The sequence below is a fragment of the Solanum tuberosum genome, unplaced genomic scaffold (assembly GCF_000226075.1).
Source record: "Solanum tuberosum cultivar DM 1-3 516 R44 unplaced genomic scaffold, SolTub_3.0 scf00060, whole genome shotgun sequence".
NCBI classification, from domain to species: domain Eukaryota; kingdom Viridiplantae; phylum Streptophyta; class Magnoliopsida; order Solanales; family Solanaceae; genus Solanum; species Solanum tuberosum.
This window is the reverse complement of record NW_006238985.1, coordinates 294998-307568: the sequence shown is the minus strand read 5'-3', so window position 1 is coordinate 307568 and position 12571 is coordinate 294998. Positions and strand designations below refer to the sequence as shown.

At 34.4% G+C, this 12571-nt stretch overlaps 2 protein-coding genes across 2 annotated transcripts in view; both read right to left on the bottom strand.

Annotated features, from left to right (window-relative positions):
• Positions 1 to 6130, bottom strand: part of LOC102596081 (acyl-CoA-binding domain-containing protein 4) — a 13666-nt gene extending 7536 nt beyond the window's left edge. Inside the window, exons 1-8 of the mRNA XM_006344579.2 lie at positions 5815 to 6130; positions 5318 to 5388; positions 3124 to 3187; positions 2976 to 3047; positions 2669 to 2863; positions 2504 to 2581; positions 2126 to 2215; positions 1878 to 1947 (exon numbers count right to left, since the gene is read on the bottom strand). Of these exons, the coding sequence (XP_006344641.1) occupies positions 1878 to 1947; positions 2126 to 2215; positions 2504 to 2581; positions 2669 to 2863; positions 2976 to 3047; positions 3124 to 3187; positions 5318 to 5388; positions 5815 to 5976 (802 nt within the window). The 5' untranslated portion in view covers positions 5977 to 6130. The remainder of the gene's footprint in view (positions 1 to 1877; positions 1948 to 2125; positions 2216 to 2503; positions 2582 to 2668; positions 2864 to 2975; positions 3048 to 3123; positions 3188 to 5317; positions 5389 to 5814) is intronic.
• Positions 6131 to 7555: 1425 nt separating this feature from the next.
• Positions 7556 to 12117, bottom strand: LOC102595741 (protein indeterminate-domain 12-like). Its single transcript, XM_006344578.2, has 3 exons — positions 11767 to 12117; positions 8891 to 9287; positions 7556 to 8458 (listed from the first exon to the last, which is right to left on the bottom strand). Exons 1-3 carry the CDS (start codon positions 11915 to 11917, stop codon positions 7732 to 7734), a joined length of 1275 nt encoding a protein of 424 aa, XP_006344640.1. The 5' UTR covers positions 11918 to 12117; the 3' UTR covers positions 7556 to 7731.
• Positions 12118 to 12571: the final 454 nt, after the last annotated feature.

Sequence of the window (12571 nt, the reverse complement as noted above, 5' to 3'; positions counted from 1 at the left end):
GGGATGGGGGCTGGTAGGGGTAGGGGTAGGGGGTGAGGGTGGGGTAAAAAAATTAAAAATTGAAGTTGAAAATATTGTTTAAAAAAAAAGGTTTAAGTTTTTTTTTTCAACAAAAAAAAATTGTAATTTGAAGTTGGAGGAGAGTTTTGAAAAATGTTTTCCTTAATTTTTGAAGGGAAGTCATTTTCCTTAAATTTGAGGAAAATGAGTTGATTTGGAAAACATTTTCCAAAACATTTTTACCCCAACCAAACATGAGAAAATTGGAAAACATTTTCCGGAAAATGTTTTCCTTCATACCAAACACACCATTAATGTCAACTAACATGCTACCAAATAGAATAAATGGAGAAGTGCTACGAGTGCTATGTGATAGGAAGATACCAAAGTGGAAAGCAAGTTCCGCAGGACAACTGTGTGAAAGCAATGCTACAGCAAAATGAATGTTGCACCTTTTCAGGGCTCTCGTAAAAATGTGCATGCTAATATGGACATGAAGCCATACAAAATTAAAATTAATCACATATGACTGAGGATGCAAAGTCTGCACGTAGCAGATAAAATAAGAGAAGCTGTCTTAGAGAATCTGTCATGTCAGATGTAGACTTCCAAATGCACCAGCCAATAGTTGCAAAACTATGATCATAGAAAGTGGTAACATGAAATGACATACACCTAAACTCCCAGGGAGAAAAGTTGTCTCAAAAGACGTACAATTTCTAAGGATCCATGCACCAAAAGCAGAAAATGATGAAGCAAATAATCCATATAGGCGAAACCAACTAGTTGGAAAAGACTTGGTGGATGTTACGCTTACGTTAGAACCTGGTTACAGAAAATCTCGTCTTAAAGAACTCCCAATTAGTGAGTATTGGAATGAAATGGGCTCGAACAGATCAGCAGAACAGATACAGAGGCTTCATATAGCAGATGACAACTAGTTGAGGAATAGTTAGCTGTGGTACTTCTAACCAGTGGCATAAACTGGGTGATGCCATAAAATGTGAGAGGCTTGTTGGTAGGTTAGATTCGGAAAGTCAGTAAAAACTTAAGATACTCTGGCATACTGTCCCTGTTTGCATCTTTTGGATAATCTAGTTAGAAAGGAATAAGAGATGTTTTGGAAACCAAAAAAGTCATGTCTTTTGTAAGAAATAGATGTCTTCAGAATTTATTCTTTTGGTATAGGAGAGGCATGGTAGATAACATTTCTCAGTACTTGGAGTTTGTTGAGGCTCTGAGAATGTAGCAGCTTTGCTGTGTTTTTTGTATATTAAGTACCTCTGTGTTATGTGATAAATGAATCGCGTTACCTTTATCAGAAAAAAGTTAGCTGCTGTGCTTCTAGACCATCTAAGTATAAGAAACTTTTACAGAGTCACAGAGACAATTTCGATATAAAATTACATAAGACATTTTCCACTGCCTACAAGTTAAACAAAAAGGAGGGGCTTAGGGGGGTGCATCTTGCATCACAAAACTGATTTACCAAGCGCATCATTCCAAAAAAAAAAAAAAAAAGAAAAGGATGGAGAGAGGGAGGAGCAATTTTCTCTCAGAGGTCCAGCAAAGAACTCAGAGGAAGTAGTTTGCGGGGTAATGAGAAACTCAAATATGCGACCTAAATTAGCAAAGTATAAGCACAAAAAATTGCTTCCTTTCCGCAGTAAGTTCGCTCTCGTACGCCAAGAAAAGAGAATGCACACAATTACAGTGAATATTGCCAACTGACAAATTAGCATGTCTTCCCGGTAGGATCAGACTTCAGATCAATTTTTAGGCTGCTAATATATAACTTGCCTCTAAAAATCATGGCATACACTGCTCTTGTACAATGTCAAAGCAAATGAAACCAATCTTAAACAAAATGAACGAACCTTGCATAGTTTCAGAAGGATCTTTTGTATGTCCACCAATTGAAATGAGCTTATTTCCTCCCCATGGTATCTATGAAACACAAAAAGGAAACCCCAAATAAAAAAGGAAAAGCAAAAAGAGAGAGAGAGGGAGAAATCAACTTGATGAGCTAAGAGAAATTTCAAACTTAAATGAGCTGAATCCTTGCGCAAATACAGAGCATAAATGAGTGTGACCACCATTGGATTAAACCAATATATGTACTAACCAGGGAGTGACCAGCAATGGGAGCTACAGGCGCCTCACCAGATGTTTTAACTTCTACTTTCGACCATGTCCAACTTCTCAAATCCAAAGCCTGCAATGACCCTCAAACCTTATTAGAGAATTTAAGTACCCAGCTACCAAAGAAGAAAAGCTAGTTTTTATCAGGAAAGACGGAATCACAGAATAGAATAAGATATAAAAACGCAAACATCTACAGTTTTAAGACTAACAACAAGCTACAAGCACAACCACCAAAAGGTATAGCCAGAATATAGAAAATCTGCTGATCCATGATAAAAACTTGATAACTGATGATCAAGAAATCATCAATGATCTCCTAGAGATATCAAAGACCACCTTGGGCAGACAGTTTACCCACCTGGAGATCACTGAGGTAGCGTCCATTGTGGTTCCCCCCAAATATATACATCTTATCATCAATAACGGCTGCCCCATGCTGTGAAAGGAGATGAAGAATTTGAGGAAGGGAGCTTAAGAGAATTAAAATTAAATTTAAAACCAAAGAATGCAAAACAAATACTACCTCATATCGAGATTTTGGCTGTGGACCAGATATAGGAGGTGAAACCCATTGGTCATACACACCAACTGCACCGGAGCCTTCTGATACAACATCTTTATCCTGAGGTTCTGACAAGATTCCATTTTCAGCAGGAATAGTTTTTATCTCAGGAAGAACATTTCCATTTTCAGTAACTGTCTCTGCTATCGTCTCATTCTGCACAAAGAAGAAATTGGGGACATCAAATAAAAGAAGGTCCAGATGCACGAAACAACAAGAAAACAGAAATGGTTGAAGAAGCTAATCGTATAAACTAATATACACTCACATTCTTTTCACCCTGTACTGCAGGCTCCGAAACAAAGTTTGAAGCCCTTGAATACCATCCTGGATCTTCCTCCTACCAAAACATGTTAACGTGTTTAATTCATACTCCTAAATTATCGAGAGTTGGGAAGAATTAGCTCTACACAAACCTCCAATATTTTCACAAAAAGACGCATTGCCTCTGTGGAAGCCATATTTCCAAGCCCATTCCAGCTTCACAAATACCAAAAACTTTTAGTACACAGCTCAAGCCACATCACTGATATGGGAATACTTAGTATAGTAAGATAGGAAAGAACTGATCTGCACTGACCTCTAACATCATATGTAAAACAGAAGATCAAATAAAGAAGAGAAGGAATGAGAGATCAACCAATCAAAGGTGGGACATACATTATCACTCAAAACTTCTAGCTAACTAGCTAATCCAACAGAAGAAATAAGTAACATGCAATAGCCTTAAAAGATGAAAAAAAGGAGGAAATAAAAAGGCTATTTGAGTACAGGTAATGTTTAAGCGTTCTCTTTGTTTTCATTGTATTCTTCTTTTTCTTCTTGAGTTTGTTGCATCTTCTTTTTTTTAATAATTGTTGTCCCAGGTTTGATTGCAGGTACCTCGATCAATTCCACGCCATACCTGCTATCTACCACCAGCACAGGTACCAAGTAACTTTGTCCACCAAACAGATGAAAAGAAATCACCGAGTGTTTTTCTACAACTTCTATTTCTTTTCTTCCTCTTTTTTTTTTTTTTTTTTTGAGGAAGTTCTTTTCTTCCTTTTTCTTGTTCCTTCGTCTACTTCTTTTTCTTGTTTTCCTTGGTTAATTAATTGAAAGTCAAAAATTGATTTTGATTTTAACAACAACAGAAAACCCAGTGTAATCCCACAAATGGGTTATGGGAGGGGGTGGGGATGTTGTGTACGCAGCCTTTTCCCTACATTGTGAAGGTAGACAGGTTGTTTCCGATGGACCCTCAGCTCAAGTAAAGCATATCAAAAACAAGTATGGAAAGGAAATACAATAGTAAGGAAGTTGTGCTAAAAATAAAGGAGAAGGGAACAGTGACTACAATAGATAATATGGTAACCGAATCAAAGTAAACAACAAGTAATAAAAAAATATATAAATGACAGTGGAGAGTAATAATAACAATACTGAAAAGGAAAACTAGACGACACTCGACTACCTACCAACTTTCTATCCTAATCCTCGACTTCCATATCCTCCTATCTAGAGCCATGTACTTGGTAAGCTGAAGGTGTACATGTCGTGTCTAATCACCTCTTTCCAATACTTGTTATGCCTACCTTTAATTTAAATATTGTCATATTAATATCGTCAACAGTACGTACTTGATGCTTAAATTAGTGCTTTTAGTAGCAGTCAAGAAAATTCATGTCATAATTTTTGTAAATTTGGTAAAAAAAAAAAATTATAACAAGGGAAACCCGCTGCCGCTACCCTTTGGGTGCGCACAGGATAAAACTCCCGCTCCTATGCAAGAGCTCGCAAACCACATAGGAGAGGTAATCCGCACTAGGCAAGCCCGGTGCGACGAGCTCGACCCAGAAGGCAAACTCCTTGTTTTCGCTGGCAAGGGGTTTCAAACTTGAGACCTCCAACATAGAAGTCTCAAGCCCAAACCACTGGGCAACCCCGAAGTGTAAATCTAGTAAATTGTGTGGCTCACCTCGAGGAAGCATGGGCTTCACTTTTCTCTTTTTGCTTAAAAGCCGCATGGTCCTTGTCATTTATTCACGATTTTCACTAAATCATTACCTTCATTGGTTTCATTCTCATTTCAGCAGTTAATTTCCATTTATCTCATCAGTTTGACCAACAATGGTTCAGTCAATAATTAGATCATTCAAATCGTCAAGCCCCATTAGCACTGAATTTTAGTCATCTGAACGTGTTAATCAGCCATGACTGACGGTAACCGATGCAACTCATAAGTACTTCAGCAATAGGGTCCACATATAGAAGAAGGGGGTTCAACACATTTCCCCTTTTTTGCACTGGTAACTATATAAATTTAATTAATACATCTCTCTCTCTCTCTCTAATATATTATTTAAGTCTTTGGACAGATCCTTTAAAATACACTAATGGTAACAATTTATTGATTAGCAGAGACAAATTGCAGAGAATAAACTGTCTAATCAGTTTTTGTTTCTTCACTGACAAGGTCACCCAAGAACCATCTTCTCGAGTTTAATTATAGAATCAAACTACAGGTTCTACAAAGAGATAAAGAACAACAAGCATCTATTCTTATCCTAGAATAACATTATCAGGCCATATGCAAATCATAGAGAAAAAAAAGAAAGAAAAACAAACCTTGTCCATTTACTTTGTTCTACCGGACTCCAACTTCTAGGCTTAGGAATCTTACAAGGTCCTACAGTTGCCTGCAATTCGAACGTCAAACAAAAATTACACCTTACAAAACAAGCTAGAGTTTTCACATTCCACTAATTAGTATAAACAACACAACCATTCAACTCAACCTTCCAATTTTCACGGTTTTGACAACCTTAACTCCTAGACAGTCTTCTTTATCTTAACATGCATGCATTCAATGCCTATGTTTGATGTGATTTTAACATGAACCCTCTAGATCTACATGAATTTCAACCAAAACAATATTCCAAACACGCTTTCCAATTGAATTAGCAACAAATCAAACGTTCATAACATTACAAATGAAAATCACAAGTATAATTCGCATAATGCAGCACTAGATCAAGCCATTTGAAGAACTCAAAGTACATAAATGAAATCATGAATGCGTAGAACATAAGAAGTAAATGAAACCGACAGAAAATGTTGAGAACCTGCTGATAGAGGGCATATAGTAGAAGAGCAGCGTCGTTTGAGAATTTGGAGCTGACACCTTTTGTAGAGGAGTCGGAAGATCCATCAAACCCAGCATAAGATGCCGCTGCATAGAATCGCTCCGGATACGCGAGGCCAGAGCTTACCCTCGCCATCGCCATTTCACTTCTCTCACTCACTCTGAAACTTTTGTGCGTTTTCTTCAGATCACAATTTCAGATCTTGATCAATGAATTGTACAAGAAAGTGAAGATTTGGAGTAATGGTTCTAATTTTTATTTTATTTTTTTGGTTTACCGTTTATATATCAGAAGATTAAAGGGTTGATTTAAATTGGAAATGGGGCAGACTTTTATCGACAGCGCTTTAGTGTGGTACCTTTTGGTTCGTGAGTTATACGCTACCCTGATGGTTGGGATGCGGTTCGTAGAAAACCTGCACCTAAACTGAAAAATCAATCGAGCTGATCAGATAAATTGTTTTTTTTATTTACTTTTATTTTATTGAATATATAAAGGGAAAAAGGACAAATATATCCGAACTATCGTAAATAGTATGTATATACCCTTCGTTATACTTTACGTATGTATATACCCTTGCCGTCAATTTTTTAGGCTGTGTATACCCCTCACCCCAAACGGAGGGACACGTGGCATCATCCTAGGCATTCATTCGATTTTAATTTATTTACCTAAAAATAAAATTACCCACTCAACTATCCATTTCTAAGATCCAATTAATATCCTTGAGTTTGGGAAAAAAATTGTTAGACAAAAGTTTATATTTGTGTATCATAATATAATACAAATCATGCTTTATAATTCCTATTGAACTATATGGTGTTAGCAGCATAAGTTCAGGTATAACCCACAAGCTATACCTTAGTTCATACGGAACTTATAATGATAGAGACATAAGTTTAATTTCAAAATGTTATGCCTTAAGAAGTTCATAATTCACGGCCAAAGGGCGGAGCCAAATTGGGGCTAAGGGGGTCATCTGAACTTTTTTGGTGGAAAATTACATTATTTATACATGGTAATATATTTTTATGTATGTATAGTAGTTGTTGAACCTTCTTTGGCTAGTTCATGTGTTTACTTCTTCATCTTTTGAATCCCTTGAAGATCTTGATTCTGCCATTAATCACGATATAACTTAATTCATACCGAACTAATGCAAGGCGATAAAAACATAAGTTCATTTACAAACTATGCCTTAAGACATATGTCTTATTCCTACAGAACTTTTTTCAGACTTATGTCTTGCAAGTTGCAAATAAGATACCACACAATTAATGTCTATCAAATGCAGAGGCGTATTCAGGATTTCGGGATGATGGGTGCATTATTACAAAAAGGTTGATCTAAAATATAAATTTTGATCGGTTGGACATTTAGGTTATTATTACTGAAAACCGTTAAAATTAATATTATAGGTCCAAAACTAATTAAAATGTCAAAAGTGTTACCAATAACCATTTAGAGAGGTGTTATCTAATTTTACAAAGAAAAATTAAACAAGATGAATATAAAATTCAAATTTCTAACCTCATGTAGAGAGGTGCACCCAGTCATCATCGCATTATATGATACTTCGAATATAGGTTCACACATCTATATTTCAAAAAATATAACACTACTATATATGATCTCGGGAGGGGAGCATGGGTTCACGTGAACCCGGTGACCCCTCCTTGGATACGCCTCTGATCAAATGCTGCTAATTTCTTTCAAAGTGTATATCCGAACTAGTAACTTTAGTCCAAATTTTATATTTTCATTAAGAAATTCACTGAATATGTACAAATTATTAATTTAGAGTTCAATAATGAAAAAAAAAATTGAATCCCAAGTCTATAAACTTCAAATTGTAATTCCGCCTCTGCTTTCTGTTTTCAGAATTCAGTAATTCTTTCAATCATCCCATATGGAGTTCACTCCTTGAATACTTTGGTGACTAACTTCTTGCTGTTCGAAACTCATTTCTTGTTGCTGCTGATGCATTTCATGTAAATTCCTTTGTCTCATTCCTCCTATCCCAAGAAAATCAAGAGTCAAGCTCTCCTCATTACTATGGCCAGCTTCCTTATTCAATATCCCCTGTTTTTCATTAAACAAACCAGTATTACTATTATTATGACTATTATACCAGCCGTGCTCATTCTGCAATACTCTTGAAGACTTATGATGATCATCGCCGCTATTTTGTAACATAGATCCACCAAATCCCTGCAATATGCTGCCAAATTGTGTTTGATTTTGATCATGATCATGATCACTTTGAATTGGAATTTGAACTCCATTAAACAGAGTAGAGTTCATGTTATTGCTCACTGTTGCACCCATTTGAGCTGCTTGTTGTAACAATGCTGTTGCTGATGACATATTCGACGAATTTGTGCCTAGCTGATTAAATCCAGAAGAAGAGGAAAACATGCTTCCTGCCATGTTTAAGGGTATTGAAGGAATTTTCATGTTTGAATTTCTGATTTGTGGCAAGTTCAACATGTGAGTAGTTGAAATAAGTTCAGGGGCTAATTGGGTGCTGCCTGCAGTGCCAGTGGCTAAAACTTGGTTTACTTTGTTGTTTTCTTCAGCTAGAGCATCACAAAAGGCTCTATGAGTCACAAAGCTATCCCTCCTGCATAATAAAATAGTCAATAACATGTAGTGACCAAACTAGAAATTAAAAATTAATTTTGGACGGCCTTAATAAGATTAATTAGTCTACTATAGGTTTAATATTTAAGATGTCAATTATTTGCAGTTATGACCAAAGAAAATAGTAGTAATGTTAAAAGTACAAATATCGAAGTCTTCCTTTGTAAAAGAAGTAGTTACTTTAGTGTCGATGACACTTAAAATTAAAGTAATGTTGACATGCATGATATTATATAAGGGTCGTACATCTTTTCTATACTTTTCAATAGTCACATAATTCAACATCATAGCCTACTCTCTTTAATAGTCAGATAATTCAACAAAAATTAAGTAAATCAATTTATACATTGACAATTTAAATTTTTAGATAAGATGATCAGGTGAATTCAGTAAGTAAATTATTAGTATTAACCTGGAGAAGATGGTACCACAGTCACATTTATACTCCTTTGTGCCACAAGTTTTCGAATGGGCTTTCCAGTCAGATTGCACTGCATATTTTTTAGAGCACTTTTCACATTTCCATTTTTTTTCACCATGTTTACGAGAAAAATGTTTCTTAATCCCCGTAAGATCTCCAAGAGCACGAGCAGGATTATGGTGAATACACGAACTTTCTGGGCAAATATAAACGCGTTTTTTAATCTCATTGCTTGTTTTTTGCTTTAGTTTCCATGGTAAATTGTGTCCTCTCCTGTGTAGTTGAAGATTTTGTTCCCTTTGGAAGCCTTTATTGCATACTTCACAGATGAACCTGTTTGTTGCCATTAGAGTTTTTGGGGATAACGCAATAACTTCAGCACTAGGATCTGCACATGTCAGGCTTTATCAATATATGATGATGGCTTTAGTAAATAGAATCAAATATGAAAAATTAGCTAATGAAAACATAATCCGTCCAACTTTGTTCATTATTGACCCACTATGGCCCATGAAAAATAATCTTGTCAAAGTATTTTCAATTTTTTTTTATTTGATATGTTATGTACATAGCCATAATAATAATAATAAAAAAAAAAATAGAGCAACTTTCACATATAACAAACACAAAATTCATATTTGTATGTTATAGCAAAGTTTGCATAATTGCGCTCCATAGCAAACATAAATATGTATATTTCGCTATACATATACAAAAGAAAGCAGTTGTATAATCCGCTTTGGTATACATATACAAAAAGATCAATTGTATAAAGTGAGAGAGGCGAGTGAGAGAGCGAGATCTGGGAGAGTGGCGAGCGAGATCTGGGAGAGGGGAGAGAGGGGAACGAAAATATATGTATATATACAATTTTCACGCATTTTATACATTTGCGTTTTTGTATAAAGTGAGAGAGGCGAGTGAGAGAGCGAGATCTGGGAGAGTGGCGAGCGAGATCTGGGAGAGGGGAGAGAGGGGAACAAAAATATATGTATATATACAATTTTCTCTCGCTTTATACAAACACAAACGCACTTTATACACTTGCGTTTATATAAAAAACGAGAGAGGCGAGGGAGAGAATGAGAGTGGCGAGCGAGATTCACCACGAGAGAGGTGAAATAGCAACAATTTGCTATGAGGTACAATTAAATCAAACTATATTTATAGCATTTAATTTGAATTAATAGTTTGCTATTATATACAATTTTCCCTAAAAAATATTAGGTACTAAAAAACAATTTTAAAAAGCAATAAAATTGTAAAATGGATTGAGTTACGGTCCATTCTTTAGTTCATTTCAGTCCAATTTATTTAAGCCCATGTAATTTTAGGGCGGATCAATAACTCATACCTATTTATTAATTCAATTTATTTTGACTCGCTCAAATTCTACTCATCCCTCTATGCAAATCAAACAACATAACATTAATTTTAAATGATGTAACATTAGGAGTATATAGTTGTAACATTAGGAATTTATATTCCTTGTGCCCATTTTTTTTAAGTATTTGGTAAAATGCTTTATATATGAATTAAGTAACATTAGGAAAATATAGTTGTAAAATAAAAGGATGACTTCCGTGTATGAACGATTTTTTATTTTTTTTTGGATAATAACAACAATAAGAAAATAACTTTATAATATAAAAAATTGAATTGAAGAGAAAATGCAGACATGATACATATAATTAATACTCCCTCCGTCCCTATTTACTTGTCCATATTTCCTTTTTTGGTTGTCCCTATTTAGTTGTCCATTTTGACAAATCAAGAAAGGACAACAAATTTTTTCCTATTATACCCTTATTTACACTTCTTGAAAATTGTAAAAGTGTATGTTGTTTCCCTCCAATTTATTTCACTTGAATTCAAATAAGTGGTTGTAATTTTGAAGTGAAAAGTTGTCATAAGGGTAAAATTGTAACTTCACTATGCTAATCATTGTTGCCTTAATCTGTGTGTCATTTCTAAAGTGGACAACTAAAAAGGGACGGAGGGAGTATTATTAATATCCATGCATGCACATGAAACATATGTAAAGTTCCTTTCATGAAACAGTTAAAAAAACAAAAAGAAAAGAAGTAATATAAATATGCCAACATATCTACGCAGCATGCAACAGTTTACTCCAATTATTGAACCAATAATTGAAGTATTCAAACCTTCAACTACCTACACATACTTATCACTTTCCAATCTCGTTTTAATTAATTAATTAATTAATTCTTTACACAATTAGTATACCACTAAAAAAAGTATTAAAGAAAACAAAATGGGTAAAATCCAAATTCTTTTCTGCATGAATATTTGTCGTCAAACAAAAATTGAATTTTCTTGCCGGCCATATATTTATACATTAGAGCATGACCCAAGTACTGTATGACTAGATAATTTATAACAATAACAATATGTTCAGTATAATTTGATAAATAAAATATAGGGAAGTTGTGTAATTTTATCTTTATCATAATAACATATTCAGTATAATTTGATAAATAGAATATGAGAAAGGTTGTGTAACCTTATCTTTATCTTTGTAAGGTAGAGTGATCCAAGGTACTGTATGATTAGCTAATTTGTGACCCAAAATTAATCTGACAATCTATTATTGTCTTTTCATTTTAATTTATGTGACAGGTATTTGTCTGTGAACAAAGTTTAAACAAGAACAAAATGAGATAGAATCCTCATAAAAGATACTTTTTAATTTGGAACAAACTAAAAGAGAAAGCACGTTATATAAATTGAGACATGAGGAGTAATTAGATCGAACCATCATAATCTTGAAACTACTATGGATGAAAAATAGGAAAATGTATAGTAAATTAAAACTACAGCTAGCACAATTAAGGAATTAAATTTACCAGGATTTCCAGGTAATTTTCTTCTTTTCTTATTATTAGGAAGAGTTTGTTCTTGATGAGCACTAGATCCATCACTTGTACTTGACAACACATTAGGAGTTTCATCTGCTTCTTCACTACTATTCCCAGAAGAGAGGTTTGAGTTTGACATTGAAAGAATAAATAATAATGAAAGCAAAAGGCTAAATATAGATTGATGAGGCTTATCTATTTCTTATATATCTTGAGGTTTTAGAAACTAACAAAACTTAGGATTTGCTGTTTAGAAGAAGAGAAAGACAAGAACCAGAAAATTCTCCCTGATTTCTGGTAATTAAAGAAAGAGAGGAGAGATGTTTTTTTTTATGGGTGGGTGCGTGGGGGTGGGGGTGCGGGGGTTGATGTTACAAGATGGACAAAAAAAAATTGTAATTTGGTAAACTTACTTGGATGGTTTAATGGTACTATGCAATATATAGTGTATTTGTGTATATGAAAACATGTGAATTAAACCTTAGGGTTTGTGATAATTTTGGAATTGCCATTTTGTTTTCTTTGTCTAAATTTATTTTATTAGTACTACTTTTTTTTTCTTTGCCTTCCTCATAGGTAACTATCTAGTCTATTCATAGTTTGATTGTGACTTGTAAAAACAAAGGCAAGTAGTTAGAATCTTTGAATTTAGATAAACAAATAAGGATTTTTATATATAGAAGCTACTCCCTTGGGAATGATAGTATAACTTTGGATATAAACTGCTTCTTTATCTAATTGTATTAGTTAGAAATAAAAATTAGAAAAAGCTCTTACCATGGATTAACTCCAC